This window comes from Muntiacus reevesi, chromosome 12 (assembly GCF_963930625.1).
Source record: "Muntiacus reevesi chromosome 12, mMunRee1.1, whole genome shotgun sequence".
Classification (NCBI taxonomy): Eukaryota; Metazoa; Chordata; class Mammalia; order Artiodactyla; family Cervidae; genus Muntiacus; species Muntiacus reevesi.
In genome coordinates, this window is record NC_089260.1 from 18,684,368 (window position 1) to 18,701,356 (window position 16,989).

The following is a 16,989-nucleotide window of genomic DNA, read 5'->3' on the forward strand; positions in this document are numbered from 1 at the left end:
ACTAGTAATATGATACATTGTAGAATCTCAGCTGGATACAAAGAGACAGGAAGAAAGGCTCATGGATTGAGAGAAAGTAGATGGGAGACAGCTGAAGGGGGTGCCACTTAGGTCAAACAGTGGTAGGAGGAATAGTTAAAGTAATACCAATATGTGTTTATCTGTATACACAAATAGAAAATATATACAGTCCTTCATTAGGATAGCACTTATAAAGAAACATTCTTACTCAAAAGGACATACATGAAATGACAGAGACATGATACAGTTTATTTCAACGTACTAAGGCAAAAAAATTAACAAAACAACTCATTTCTTTGGAAAAAAATCAAGTTGTATATATGCAGGGTTGGCTTGATATCACCGTAATGTAAAATACATTAAAAATATATGAGTATACCACATTCAATAAAGCTTTCTATGTACATAGTAGATACTTGCTTTGCTAAATGACCAGACATTTGGAAAAATCAAACACAGTTGTAAAACAGAGTCAAATATATAAGTTAAGATTCTTGTAAACTTAGAAAAAGACTGAATTGTTATATTTTTACCTGTATAAAAAAAAACTCTTCAGCCTTTCATTTTCACCTGTATTTTCTTTAATAGAATTAAGCCCCAAATTTGAAGACTTAAATTCTTTCATCCTAATGCCGTGGGACTGTCAGATTTTCCTTTGAACCTGTAGCTGTCTAAAAAAGGAGCAGACCATTTAAAGGGAAGGAAAAATAAAGATATCCAGATTTCCAATCTGTGCCGTTTATGTAGATTATGAAGAGTTCCTGAGTTGGCTACCCATTCACTCATCTTAGTTCAAAAACATAATAGCTGGTTACAGGATTAAACTGGCATTCTTGCAGCCCATCAGCTTTCTTAATCACCGAAAATTATTGACATGTGGCCCTTAGCTTAATCCGAATAACTGTAATTTGGGAATTCTATGACATGTTAGCATATTTAAAAGTAAAATGCAAAATTCTGAATATTAAAGAATTTATTTTTTAAATATAGAAGATGCTGTGTTTTCCATGAACAAATGAAAATCAAAATGGCAAAAGAAGCTGAAACATCTGAATGTTTCAAAATGAGTGAACTGAAAAATTTCATATATAAAAACATGACTGAGGTAAACTTAAATTATAAGAATAATTGTTTATTTTAGTTTTGTATGTAACTGAACAGCAAAACAGCCCTGTCTGAAAGCACTGGAGTAAACAGTCTTCCTGAGTCCTTTCAAGTCATGATTCTACATACTACAATGAAACATTTTTAATAAATGCAATTTGTCATTGAATAACTAGTTTTTACATTCTTAAATAATAAACTTAACTTTAACTACTATAGTAAGGATTTAAATACATGTGCTGTTAAAACAAAAAAGTTATAAACATGTTCTGAATTATTTTCTTTGTTTGTGAGATAATACTGAAAAGAGATTCTACAAGTTCTTGACTTCCTAATAACTAAGAACCAAAATACTAAACATAATAAATAAATATGAAACCTGGAAGCTCAGAAAAGAGAATAGAGTACTGAATATAATAAACCAGTGTATTAAAAAATCCAGTATTTCAGTATTAAAACTTCCTCTCAATACAGTTAGGTTTATTGCTATGATAAATAAGCTTCATATTAAGGCATCTGTCATTACCTATGAGAAAGACGTGGATTCAAAACAAAGGGAATATGCAATATAAAACTTTTTTCTTTTATTCTTATGTCAATAGTGATATATTATCAACTTCAAATGTAAGTTTTTGTATTGGCAGTAGATGAACATCTTTGAATATATTACCTGAATATAGTTATAATGTTTATGATACAATAATTAATGTACGTGATATCTTAATTAAACTATGTGATACTTTAATGGGAAAATAGGCAAAATCAAGTCAAGATGGATAGCAAGGACTAAATATTAGAAATATGGTAACTTCTAAGAAAAAAAACAATATATTGTAGTGACAGTGACTACGAGCAGATCTTGGCCAAGTCATTGAATCTGACTGAGCCTCACCCTCTCTCTCTATAAAATTTCAATACTGCCTGCTCTATCAAACTCATAAGGCTGTTTTGAGATCAAATGAGGTGATACAAAAACACTCAGCAAACTCTGAATCCTTGAACAATTATATAGTATTATGACAGGCCAAAATAGCAAAAGTTTCTGATATGCTCTCTAACATAAAGTCATGGCCTGTTCCTTTTGCATCCACTTGAAAACTCCCTGTTTTAATGCATTAGGTAGTTGTGGACTGAATGAAGGAAAAAGTTATGCAAAGAGAAAATCTCTAATCCTTCTTAAGCAGAATTGTACACAACAGTTTGCTGTGAGTGGGAAAACCCACTGCTTGCTTAGGCTCAGGCTACCTCTAGACACTTCCCTCCCACACAGGGAGCAGACTTCTCAGAGACCTTGTAGGCTGGCCTTTCCTCAGTCTCCCTAGGGACACCATCTGCTGTCATGTGACATGCATAGTTCCAGAAAAGAACTGAATCTCAATAACAGCATAAGAGAGTTTTAGGAGTATAAGAAATATAGCTGCGGTCAATCACAGGGACGCTTCTCAGCTTGGCACAAAGTTGAAATGGCTCAATAATCCCCACCAGGTCCTCCCTTGCTTGGTCCACAAGCCCTTCTTCCATGTAGAAAATACTTCTGGGCCAGCTTTTTCCAAACTATGTTCTGAGGAACATTAGGTGAGATGTTAGGTGAGATGTTAACAGGTGAAAAACAGATCTTTATTAAGTAGGTCTGGAATATGCAGTGGGGTCTATGTTGCTGTACTGCAGAATTTCTCAGTGTTTGATGTATCAACTATACATTCCAGAGAGGAACGGAGCATACATTTCCCAAACTCATTTGACCATAGAATCTTTTTTTTCCCTCCCCAAAAAATACCTAGACAGGCTAACAGCTCTTATAATACGATTTGGGAAATAATATTCTAGCTAATCCACCCTGGTTTTAAACATTTCAGGGCAACATCTGGCTAAAATGATCCTTTTAATTTCTGAAGGAGCAGAATAATTTTGCTTACAAGGTCAACTATCATGATAACCTCAAGGATTCTACTCCGTAAGTTTTCTCCCCAAAGCAGCTAAGAACCAAATTTCCTTAACTATAACGCTGAGAAATTCAAAGAAGTTATTCTCATGTTAATGAGAAGTACAATCTTTTTGAGGAAATATTTACATTCTTCTAAAACATTAAAAACACAAAGATCTAATTCTAGATCTTAGGACCTAGAATCATAGTTACTTTGAGGAGACGGAGAATTTTATCACATCACTGCAATTAACACTATTAATCACAATAATAATAACAGAAGAGGGAGAGGGGGGAGAGAAAGAGAGGAGGCTGCAACAGCAGTATTGGCTGAGGCTCTATGTTGCATCTCAATCCTCATACACACTCGGAATTTAGGACCTGCTATCACATTCACTTTAGGGTTTACACTCATCTGAGGTTTAGACAGATTAACTGACTTTCCAAGGGTCACACAAAGTAGGACAGAATCTCAAATTCTATCTGACCCCCCACCCCATGCTCTTAACAACTACAGAATGCCATCTTATATTTTAGGGGTGAAACAAAAGCATTTGAAGGTTGTACTCTGAATGACAAACAGGAAAATTAAAGCATATTTCTATAAATTCAACTTGATTGATATTTGGTTTCAGATTTCCTTTTGAGCAAACTCCTAAGCCCTAAAGGAGATATTTTAGGTTTGTGTTTTGTTTTTAAGCAGAGAAAAATAGGCTGCCATTTACCAATGATGAGTTTAGATATGGGGAGGGTTTTAAAAATCTGCATCTAAGGTGAAGACATTATCTGTAGTTTCTGCCATAACTGCAAAACGTTGATACTCTGAAACTCGTTTCTCAAAGAAATTCGTTTTCCCCTCTAAGGAAATGTTTTCCATAAAATCAAAGGGATTTTCTGCTTGAAAAACCTGGAAAGAAGAGAAATATTGTTAGACATTCTGAAGAAGCAAATTGCATCACATAAGAAGAGCAACAGGTAACTTGGGTCTCCCAACACCATGTATCATCACCTGGAGATCACATATTCCCTCAGGGTCCTGGAGGCAGTCAAGACTGATACATTTTTTTTATTTTTGTTTTTTTTATTTTTATTAGTTGGAGGCTAATTACTTTACAGTATTGTGGTGGTTTTTGTCATACATTGACATGAATCAGTCATGGATTTACATGTATTCCCCATCCCGATCCCCCCTCCCACCTCCCTCTCTATCCGATCCCTCTGGGTCTTCCCAGTGCACCAGGCCCGGGCACTTAAGACTGATACACTTTAAGATGACTAAGATAGCCTACTAGCCTCTTAAAGGAACTAAACTAGCAACTCTGGTATTCTCAGAAATTGAAAGAAAAGAAAAAGATTATTGCAGGAAATAGAAGATTTAATACCAAACTAAAATGTTTTCACAGCTTGAGAACTCTAAAACACCAAAGATATTATAGGCATTTTTCATAGGTATTACTATTATGCGAAAAGCCAACTCATTAGAAAAGACCCTGAAGCTGGAAAGGGTGAGGGTGGAAGGAGAAGGGGGCAACAGAGAATGAGGTGGTTGGATGGCATAACTGAATCAATGGACATGAGTTTAAGCAAACTTCAAGAGATAATGAAGGACGTGGAAGCCTGGCATGTAGCAGTTCGTGGGGTCCAAAGAGTTGGACACGCCTTAGTGACCAAACAACAACCACCAGGCTGGCACATCTACATGATACTATAAAATACTATGTTACCAACAATGTACTGTGGACCTAAATATGTTTCTCAGTTCACAGGAGACATGTAATCTTCAAATTGCTGTTAAGGAACCATGACCAGGGAAGACAGACTAAATGCTATCTATTGTAACCCCAAACAAAAAATGGAACACATATTGACAAGCAGCTTTTTCACTGCTTCTGAATTCAAGAAGCAGGCTTGGAGATACAGTTTGATGGAAACTGAGATATATTGATGATTTGTGAAGAACAATAAAAGAGAATTCTTTAAATTTGGACTATTCAGGCAGTAGTTATGAATACCACAGAAAAGAACATATTCAAATAACCCAATTAAAATGGACAAAGGATCTGAATGGATAAATGCTCTAAAGAACATCTACAAAAGGTCAATAAGTATATGAAAAGATGCTCAAAATCATTACCCATTAGGGAGATGCAAATCAAGACCACAATAAGATATCATTTCACACCACATCACACTAGGACGGCTATTGAGGCTTCCCTGAAGGCTCATATGGTAAAGAATCTGCCTGCAATGCAGGAGACCTGGGTTCAATCCCTGGACTGGGAAGATCCCCTGGAGAAGGAAATGGCAACCCACTCCAGTAATCTTGCCTGGGACATCTCACGGACAGAGGAGCCTGGCAGGTTATGGTCCATGGGTCGCAAAGAGTTGGACATAACTTAGCGACTAAACACAAAGGATGGCTATAGGTGTGTAAAAGACAACTTATTGTGGTCATCACTTCATGATATATGGAAGTAACATCATTATGCTGTATACCTTGAACTTAAACAACACTATATGTCAATTATATTTCAACAAAACTGGAAGAAAAAAAAAGATAATAAGTGTTAGTGAGGATGTGGAGAAATTGGAACCCTCATATACTGCTGGTATTAATATAAAATAATGCAGTCTGGTAGTTCCTCTAATGATTAAAGATAGAGTCACTATATGACTCAACACTTTCACTTCTAGTTATATATCAAGATAAATGAAAATATATTTTCCCACAAAAACTTATACAAGAATGTTAATAGCAGCGTTATTCATAATAGCCAAAAAATCCCACCCAAATGCCACCATCAACCAATAAATGGATAAACAAAATTAGGTATAATCATACAATGCAATATTATTTGGCCAAAATAAGGAAAAAAATACTGATACATGCCTACATGAATGAAACTTTAAAACATTATATTGACTTTGTATATACCATATACCAGTATACAGTATGTACTATATATTGTATGATTCTATTTACATGAAGTGGGGATTACAGAACAGGCAGATCTAAAGAGACAAAAACTAGATTAGTAATGCCTAGGCTATGGTGGGGGCTTCCCTGGTGGCTCAAGGGTAAAGAGTCTGTCTGCAGGGCAGGAGACCAGGGTTCGATCCCTGGGTTGGGAGGATCCCCTGGAGGAGGGCATGACAACCCCTCCAGTACTCTTGCCTGGAGAATCCCGTGGACAGAGGAGCCGGGCAGGCTTCAGTCCACGGGGTCACACAGAGTCAGACACGACTGACGCTGCAACTAAGCAACAGCAGCAGGGATATGGGGGTGGAAGAAACAAAGGTGAGTGACTGACTGCTAACTGGGAATAGAAGCTTTTTGTGGAGTGATAAAAATGCTCTCAAATAGATTGTGATAGTTGCACAACTCTGCAAATATACTAAAGCCCACTGAATTGTACATTTATTAATAGGCATATCGCATGTTCTGTAATTTATATCTTAATAAAGCTATGTGTATTTTTTTTTCCAAAAAAAAAAAACAGACATGCTGGGCATGGTTGATGTAGTGGAACTCTATGAAACTGTATCAGAAATAGTGTTAAAAGGCAGTAAAAATGTGAGTGTTCACTCATAAGAGGATACAGTGGAAAGTGCACTGGACAGTAGGCATAGATTCACTAGATTTTAAAACTGAGTATCTTCCAAATCATTCATGGCATAAACAGAGTGACTAAGACCAGCCTAAATCAAGTAGCTTGATTTTGACACACAGAAGTACTTGAATATTTACTGACTAATCCAAAACTAAGTTGAAAACAACATTAATGTGACTTCTATTTGGAATTTTGTATAAGTGACAACCATTTGCTAATTTAAATAATCTCTTATTTTACTGAAACGTGTTGGTCCCTCAGTTGTATTCAGCTCTTTGAGATCCCATGGACGGTAGCCCACCAGGCTCCTCTGTCTATGGAATTCTCAAGCAAGAATACTGGAGTGGGTTGCCATTCCCTTCTCCAGGGGATCTTCCCGACCCAGAGATTGAACCCAGGTCTCCCACATTACAGGCAGATTCTTTACTATCTGAGCCACCAGACAAGCCCAAAAACTATCATTATAAGAATAATTCCTTTTCTAGCTCCTTGAGTTCAAAGCTTTTTTAGCTCATGTATTTTAAATTGTTTTGCTTTCTTAATATATGCCTTCAAGGATACAAATTTTCCTCTGGGGATCTGCTTGGTTGCATTCTACAAATTGTGATATACAGTAATCTTATTGTCATTTAGTTTATATTTTCATTTTTAATCTCATTTTAAAGGACATTGACTTCTAAGTAGATGGAACTTTCTGGTAATCTTTTATTATTAATTTCTAATTTTATTGCATTAAAATCTAATAGTCAGTATAATTTCTGCTTTTTGGAATTTACTGAGATAGTTTGAAGGCCTGTGGAGAGCTGAGATTTTGTGCTGTGTCCAAATTTTCTCCTTAGGAGGCATGTTTCGTATACTTAAAATTAGCAAATTTTCCAAGGAAAACTAGACCCACAGGTCTGTAATTTTCCAATAAGTAGAAGCTGGATGTGTGGGTGTAAAGATATTGTGATGGGTTAAAACATAGTGAGTTTATTTTAAGGCTTAAGTAAGCAAATTAATTTTATTATGATAAACATGTAACTTAGAAACAAAAACAATTTCTTTTAATATACAATTTATAAATTTCAGAGGTCATATTAATATAATTAAAATCTTTATTTATCTCATTAATGATCAGCAAAGAGAGGATCTTGCAACTAAAGTAATATAAATAGTGATATTTTACAATTTATAGTTACTAAAAACCTTTGTCCCATCTGATTCTTATCACAATATTTCTATAGTTACCAGAAAATAAATGCTTTACCAAGAGAGTTAATGATTACCCGCAAGCATCATGGATTTTATAAGGCTTCCAATAATTTAAACTTCCATTTCCATGAGAAATCAGAACCTAACATTTCTAATTGACAGTATAATATTAACACACGGTAAATTGTGATGAATGTTACCCTTACAATGACTACAACGTGACCATTTGGTGTTCATTTACTGTATGTCTGATGCTATTTTAAGTGCATTAGGTGTACCAGCTCATCAGCAATAATGTGTGCTGCGTATGTCCTCAGTCGTGTCCGACTCTTTGAGACCCCATGGACTGTAGCCCACTGGGCTCCTCGGTCCACGGCATTCTCCAGGCAAGAATACTGGAGTGGGTTGCCCTTTCCTTCTCCCGTAATCTGTGGTAAGGATAATTACTATTATCTTCATTTTACAGATAAGGAAACTGAGACAGTGGTTAAGCAATTTGCCTAAGGTCACATTGCTAGAAAGTGGTGGAATCAGGATTCAAACCCAGGTAGTCTGGCTGCAGCCTCCATCTCATGTGAAAAACACACATGAAAATTCAGGTACATTATCTCTGATAAACAAAATGACAGAAATAACTTAAAGACAACTGAATTCAAAGAGTCAAATTATGACAGCTAATGTCTTCCTAATAATGATTTCCTATTTAAAAGTATTAACCCTCAAATTACAACACAGACACATGGGGATTTACCTGAGTGTAAACATATATTGGCATGTTAAATCCAATTACTTAAAGATAGTCCTATTAAATAGATACCTACAATTATTACAAAATAATTTATTGAGCTTATTAGTTCTATGATTTATCAGCCTCCTACTTCTGTTAATGAATTTCATTTTAAGTTTCATTTAAGGATTTTGCAAAATCAACTGGTTCAGGCAAAACAAGCCTGTCATGGACAATTTACAAAATAGACTGGTTTGGGGAAGAATGGATGTATGTATATGTATGGCTGAGTCCCTTTGCTGGTCACCTGAAACTAACACAATATTGTTAATCGGCTATACCCCAATACAAATTAAAAGGTTTAAAGTTCAAAAAAAAAAAATAGACTAGTGTGTTACAAAAGCTTTCAGTGAAATATAGTATGTATTTTAGAGTCCTTACCTGACTATAACATTTTAGCTAGTAGTAATACGTTTGAAACACCTTACCTTTGAGAATCCAAGTTCTGTAAGCAATCTGTCAGCTACAAACTCAATATACTGTTTCATCAGAACACAATTCATTCCAATGAGGCCAACTGGCAAGGCTTCTGTTAAAAACTCCTGAGACATAAATAAAAACAGAATAAAGTACAAAGAAAGAACAATAAATAGTATATATTTTCCAAATAAAAAGAGGGTTTTAGCTTTATTAATCTTCTAAATCACTGATCTTGTTCGAGGAAAGTATATTAGGATAAATTCTTTCAACATGGCAAACAATCCCCATTTGCTTAAAAGGTTTGGGGTGCTGCTATTCACACTATTTCACATTCTCAAATAGCCAAAGTAAATTGAAACTAACTATTATATTACTGGTATTTTTAAAGTAGCACTTTTAGGACCCACATTTATATGTTTTCTCAACAGAAAGAAAGGAGATATTTTGTTCTGAAATATCTAGAAAAAGTTTCACCTAAGATGACTGCTGGGGTGAACATGACTTAAAAGGGAGTTGGGAAACAAAAAACAATTAACAGAGAAAATGAGAAAGAAATAGAAATGAATCTGAGCATTGGGAGATAAACAACTCCAATTTTATTGAAAGACGGTGAAGTCGCTCGGTTGTGTCCGACTCTTTGCAACCCCATGGACTATAGCCTACCAGGCTCTTCTGTCCATGGAATCCTCCAGGCAAGAATACTGGAGTGGATTGCCATTCCCTTCTCCCAGGGATCTTCCCAACCCAGGGATTTCAATCGGACTATCATTGTAGGCAGATTCTTAATGACAGTGGTAAAGTGTTAATAGAGGAAAAATAAAAACATATTAACCATTTGGATTTAGTTCTAAAAGTGATTCAAGATACCAAAATCTGGGACTTCCCTGGTGGTCCAGTGGTTAAGAATCTGCCTTGCAATTCAGGGGTTGCAAGTTTGATCCCTGGGCGGGGAAGTAAGATCCCACATACCTTGGAGCTGCTGAGCTCTCGTGCACATGCTGCACTTAAGACCCGATGTAGCCAAACAATAAATAAAAAATAGATTAAAAAAAAACCACCCAGAATCCATTTTATGACTTTTCTCTCTTCAAATATGAAAACTATTTTTTTTTAAGTTTAAAAACTTACTTATTTTTCAACAAGCTCTTTCAAATGATAAAAATACATTCTAAGTGAAGCATCCATGTCTGTCTAGTGAGAGATCTTTACATGCCCGTAAATCACATTTTACTATTCACTAATTCATTTATTTCTTCATTTTATAACATAGGATGCACGCTTAATGCCAGATACCTTGCTAGTGTTTTAAGAATACAACCAACAAGGACCTACTGTATAAGGAAGGGAACTCTGTTCAGTGTTATGTGCAGCCTGGATGAGAGGGGAGTTAGAGGGGAGAATGGATACATGGACTTGTATGACTGAGTCACTTTGCTGTGTACCTGAGGCTACCACAATATTGTTAAGCAACTATGCTCCAATTTAAAAGAAAAAGTTAAAAAAAAAAAAATACAAAACAAGAAACCATCACTGCCCTCCAGTAGCTAAAAATCTAAAAATCTAAAGCTAAGATAATTAGAATAGTTTGGTATGGCATGAAATTTGATATATAAGTGAAATTAAAAAATTGTTCTGAAACAAATTTTAGTATACATAAAATCTTAATGTATAATAAAGACTGGCTTATAAGCCAAATTTTAACTTGATATAATAATTGCAATACATCATCTACTGGTACTGCCAGGTTGACCATATAATATTTCTGATATCTATTTTGACCTACAAAATGGCAATTTCATATGAGTCAATCTAATGCAGTCAAACATCAAAGAGAGATGTGCTACTTATATAAGCGTCCCTGCTTACCTGCTCAATTTCAACGGCATTAACAATGATCTCCCTAACCCTTTCTTCTGAAGGCTTATTTACTAAGTATTGAAACATCAGGCAAGCAAAGTCGCAGTGAAGCCCCTAAAACAGAAGAAAAATATCACTGTCAAAGAACATTTTATCAGTTATTTTCACACAGTGATCAGGCTTTATATAAGCTAGGAATGCTATACTGAACTTCTGGAAGATGGAAGAAGGATTAATAGGGCCAGGATCTTCTTGTCTCCAAATCTCATTAAAATGCCAATCATAATAACCTATAATGAAAAAATTTCAAGGCCAGCAAATCTCAGTTAATTAACATGAAAGAAGAACTAACGAACAACAACGAAACCAACAAATCTGCAATCAAAAGCATTTTGGAAAGGAAAACAAACTAAGAAGAATCAAAAATAAAATTAATTCATTTTTAACTTTTAAAAAATTAAGACAGATTGAAAAACAATTAAGTATTTAAAGAAAAAGTAAAACTCAGATTTCAAAAATACAACAGTTCTATTAAACAAGAATGGTTCAAGATAAAAATAAATTCAGTGCAAGGAAAATGGAAACTGAAGAATTAAGGATACCATCTGAAGCTGTGTAAAGCAGAAATGACATTGCAGAAAACTCAAAGACAGAAGTAAACAAATTTGTGAAATACCTTGAGAGTAGAATTGTTGTGCAAATACATGAAACATTATAGAATCTTAAATAATTGGAAAACAGTGCAAGGAGCCTCAACCTACAATAATTGGAATTTCAAAATACAGAACAGATGGTATAAAGCTGAAAACAACTGAAAAAAATTTCAAAAAGTCAAAACAAAAAAGAGGAGGTCAGAGACATAGAAGGATGATGAAGCTCTAAACAAAATTAACAATTAGATACTGACAACAAGGCAGAGTCAATTAACATTTCTAAACTACACAGAGAAAGAAATAATTTTGTAAGCCAACAAGGGAGGAGAGGAAGGAAGGAATATGCGCTTTAGAGGATTAAACATCAGAGCTGTTTAGCTTTATCTAACAGAATCAACAAAAAACCAAAGACAATTGAAAGATGAGACTCAAATCAAAGACTGTATTCCAAGGCTTATTTTCCTAGTTAAACTGTCATTCCCAAAAGAAATCATTAAAAAAAAACAACAAGAAAAAGCCTCTTTAAATAACTAATCTTAGAAAATTTACTAGTAAAACATACCCCTCCCACTTGACTCAAGAGGATATTTCAAATTACCAAAGGCAGAATTTCAAATATACTGCAGAAAGGTGATAATGTAAATATTGATTAGAACCAATAGCTAGCTACCAATTACAGAGATGAGTATGAAAAAGGAAGGTACTTGTAATTGTTAAATCAATAAGAGAATAAAATTAATTTTGAGGTTTAAAGCGACTCCAATCAAAATCCCAGTGGGACTGTTTTTAAATTAAAACATTAATCTGCAAGACTAAATGAGCAGAATCTTTTAGGAATACTTTAAAAGAAAAGCTATGAGATTTAGCCTACTAATTATTAAAACATAAAAGACTATAATAATGAAAACGGTTTGTTACAGCATGAAATTTTTCACACAGCTTAAAGAAAAAGCCCTGAAACAGATTTTAGTATACTTGAATCCTAAATATATAATAAAGAAGATATCAGAAGTCAATGGAGAAGGAAGGATTACTTAAGGAGAATTGGAAAAACTTCCCAATTGTGGTAGAAAAGACATGTTCATATATTGTTAGGTGGTGCTACAAATTGTTATTGCATTTCTGGAAAGAAATCTACAAGTAAGTACGATGGCCTTTAAAATGTTATTGTTCAGTTGCCTAGTCATGCCTGACTTTGCAATCCCATGGACTGCAGCAAGCCAGGCCTCCCTGTCCCTCACCATCTCCTGGAGTTTGCCCAAGTTCATGTCCATTGCATTGGTGATACCATCCAGCCATCTCAGCCTCTGTCACCCTTTTCTCCTTCTAGCTTCAATCTTTCCCAGCATCAGGGTGTTTTCCAGTGAGTCAGCTCTTTGCATCAATTGGCCCAAGTACTGGAGCTTCAGCTTCACCATCAGTCCGTTCAAAGAGTATTCAGGGTTGATTTCCTTTAGGATGGACTGGCTGGATCTTGCTGCCCAAGAACTCTCAAGAGTGCGAAAGCATAAATTCTTCGCCGCTCAGCCTTCTTTATGGTCCAGCTCTCACAACCATACGTGACTACTGGAAAGACCATAACTCGACTATATGGACCTTTGTTGGCAAACTTATATCTTTGCTTTTTAACACACTGTCTAGGTTTGTCATAGCTTTTCCTGCCAAGAAGCAATTGTCTACTTATACTCTAGTAATTTTACTTCTAGGGAATGTAGCTTATGGCAAAATAAATAAACAAAAACCAGAAAACAATCTAAATTGCTAATTATAGAATAGTCAAATGATACATGCACTCATTAGGATATGTGTGTGAGTGTGTGTGCTCAGGTTCTCAGTAGTGTCTGACTCTGCAACTCTATGGACTGTAGCCCACCATGCTCCTCTGTCCATGGAATTTTCCAGGTAAGGAGACTGGATCCAGTTGCCATTTCATACTCCAGAGGGTCTTTCTGACCCAGGGATCAAACCAAGTCTCTTGTGTCTCCTGCACTGGCAGGCAGATTCTTTAGCACTGCGTCACCTGGGAAGCCCTCATTAGGATAAGTAATATCTAACAAAATTGTTTCCAAAAATTGCTTAATGTCACAGAAAAATGTTCACGATAAACTGCTAAGTGAAAAAAGATTATCTTAACTCATAAAAATATGAAAAAGGCAGACTATCTCAAATTGTAGAAATATGCTATGTGTATATATTTACATAGGTTTAAATGTAGAAAAGCAGAAAATAGTCTAGAAGGAAATATCAATACAATATGAAAGGTGCTTTGAGACTGAATGATTTTATTTTTTTAATTCTCTGTAATAATCATACATGACATTAATTAAAATTACTAGACATTTAAAGACATGAAACAACAAAATGTAATTACACAAAGCATTTTGTGGCACTTGAAAAGTACTTTCATATATACTATTTCATTGCATTTTAACAAAACCCTGTTAAAATATATGGTTGAATAAACTGAGGCTCAGAGAAATTAAGTAACTTGACAAGGTCAATATGGAAATAAGCTAAGAAGCCAGGAAAAGTCAATCAACGTGAGCAGAATGGCTATAACAGTCTAAACCCTGAGAAAAGATTAATGACAAGGTTTCTGCACTTGAGGAGCTTAGAGAGACAAGTACAATGTACTTTATGGAACCTAAAATAGGGACAAATTCAGTTTTCAAAGGTATATGTAGAAGAAAGAGTGGTCAGTTTTCCTTAATTGGATCAGGAAAGTTTTAAGTAGCAACTTGTGAGAAGGTAATCAAGAGCTGGGGGAAAAAAGGTGGGGGGGTAGTAAAGATGGAAAGTGTGTTGCAGACAGAGATAGACAAGATTTAGTTACTGACTGAATGTGGCTAAAAAAATTTAAAAAGAAGGAAGCTAAAATGACTCCCAGATTTCAAATTTGGATGATTGGATAGAAGATAGCTTCGCTCAATGACATAGAGAAAACAGGAAGAACATAATTTGGGAGAAAATGATGAGTTTGATTTCCTGAAATACCAGACTTGAGATATCTGTGGAGCCTTCCAGGAGAAAATATCTAAACATGCACTTGAATATATGGATTTGGAGCTCAGGAAAGAATAACCGGGCTAAAGATAAAGTTTTAGTTTTTATAAGCACCCAAGTGGCAGCTGATTCCATGGGAATGTAAGATCAACCAGGAGGCCTTGGAGAGGGAAGGAGAGAGGCCAAGGTGGGAGCCCAGAAGTACCCTGATGCATAAAGATGCACAGAGGCTGAGAAGGAACTCTAAGAGAGCTAAGAGGAAAACACAGACCTAAAATCCAAGCAAGAAATGACTTCTTATTTTAATTGCCAGGATATTTGTGTCACCATAAGCATTTTCAAGGGAAAGAAAACTAAATGAACGCCAGCTAGGAATACAAATAGAACTAGAAGAACACTTCACTCCTTACTTCATCTCTGCTGATGAGCTCATTGGAAAAAGTGAGTCCAGGCATGAGTCCTCTTTTCTTTAGCCAGAATATAGCAGCAAAAGATCCCGAGAAGAAAATTCCTTCTACAGCAGCAAAGGCCACCACCCTTTCCCCTAGGGGAGAAAAAAATAGCTTCACTTTCTGAAATATTAATATATACTGCAGACATGTTCAAGCTTACCAATAGATAATATATGTTTGTACATATATAGTTTTTTAACAACCATATCATAACTGTTTTGCCAAGAAATAAAATCAACAATGTAGCGCCACAGCCAAGTCTTCGGTGGAGGAAATTTGCTACTTCAACCTGCTAGAGCAGAAAAGCACGTATACTTCAGGTGCTATGTCCAACACTGGACTCCTGCAGGTCTTGAAATCTGGAAAGCCTTCCACACTCAAAAAAAAAAAAAAAAGGTGATTTATCTGTGCTACACATGCCTATGGGTATGGGTGCAGGTACATGTTTTTGAATGCAGTATGTATATACATGTATGTTTGCATACTATGCTCTGTTGACCCCTTTGAAAACAAAAATAGCTCTTTCGGCTAGTGAGCGGCTTGTTTTAGGATGGAACTTTATCATTTATTTACATAGATTACTATATTTTCATCTTACTGTTAATAAGAATGGATAGTTAAAATTGAGACATTTTTAGTCAACATAAATGTGATGTCACGTGAATATTTATCTGTAAGGGAACAAGACTATAATTTTACACATCTGTGACTAAGAGGAACATTGTCATTTTAACTATTCTATGCATTCACATGAATGCTACAGAAAGAAAATCATAACAGAAATAATTAGAGAAGGCTATTCTTTTCGGAGAGGATTATAGGATGATAAGGGGTAAATGTTACAAATTTTCTTTTATTTTTTTTTTTTAACAAATTTTCACGAATCGATGTGAACCACAAAGAGACTTTCAAAATGCTTCTTATAAAACCTATAATGAATCGCAAAGGCATCATGATTTGTCTTAGAGATAGGGAAGTAGTACGTATTTTTAAGATACAGCTAACCTCTATGATGCAATGCATTAAGATTGTGTAACATACTTTTTTTGATGTTTGAAATGTAATTTCATTACATATATTAAAGTTGAATCTGTATATTTAATGTTTTAAAGTTCTTTAAAGATAGGTTTAAAGTAAGCAGTATACTTTTTAAAAACTAAGCAGATTACCATAGGATGACTGTTGCCCTCCTCTATGTTCTCTCTTTCTAGGTTACTTCTCTGGTAGGGTCAGGAAAGACATGCTTCCTGCGAGGCATGCCATCATTTTCCATCATTTCCTATACACACAAATCTTTTCACTGCATATTGAACATTTATGTTTCCCTTTGTTTTTCTCTAAAGCCAGTTTCTCACCATGTACCTCTCAATCAATTTTGAGATAGTTCAGTTCAGTTCAGTTCAGTTGCTCAGTCGTGTCTGACTCTTTGCAACCCCATGAATCACAGCACGCCAGGCCTCCCTGTCCATCACCACTTCCAGAGTTTACTCAAACTCATGTTCATTGAGTTGGTGATGCCATCCAACCATCTCATCCTCTGTCATCCTCCTTCCCCTCCTCCTCCCTCCCAGCATCAGGGTCTTTTCCAGAGTCAACTCTTCACATGAGGTGGCCAAAGTATTGGAGTTTCAGCTTTAGATAATTAGCTGGCTATAAAATGAAAATCACTCTCTGGTGAGAACCAGGAATCTGCAGAATTTTTCCAAAATTCTCCAGATGATTTTTATGCACATTGAAAACCACTGCTTTTCTTATTATCAAAATGAACTGAAGGCAATGCCACATACATGTTTATTCCCTGATATACTACGTACTTGTCCACAGCTTACACTAAATCACTGGTTCTTGATGTGTTATCCAGGAATCCCTGGAGATCCACAGACCAGGAGGTCTATGAGGTGAAAACAATTTTCATAGTGATACTAAGGCATTATTTATCATTATTATATCATTCTGTCATTAG

The 16,989-nt window shown here is 35.4% G+C and overlaps 1 protein-coding gene across 4 annotated transcripts in view; it reads right to left on the bottom strand.

The window, feature by feature from the left end:
• Positions 1 to 251: 251 nt before the first annotated feature.
• Positions 252 to 16,989, bottom strand: part of RRM2B (ribonucleotide reductase regulatory TP53 inducible subunit M2B) — a 34,391-nt gene continuing 17,653 nt past the window's right edge. For all 4 annotated transcript variants that reach the window (XM_065903132.1, XM_065903130.1, XM_065903129.1 and 1 more), the window contains 4 exons: positions 14,985 to 15,118; positions 10,928 to 11,032; positions 9,070 to 9,183; positions 252 to 3,956 (listed from right to left, as the gene is read on the bottom strand). In XM_065903132.1, the coding sequence (XP_065759204.1) occupies positions 3,804 to 3,956; positions 9,070 to 9,183; positions 10,928 to 11,032; positions 14,985 to 15,118 (506 nt within the window). In that variant the 3' untranslated portion in view covers positions 252 to 3,803. The remainder of the gene's footprint in view (positions 3,957 to 9,069; positions 9,184 to 10,927; positions 11,033 to 14,984; positions 15,119 to 16,989) is intronic.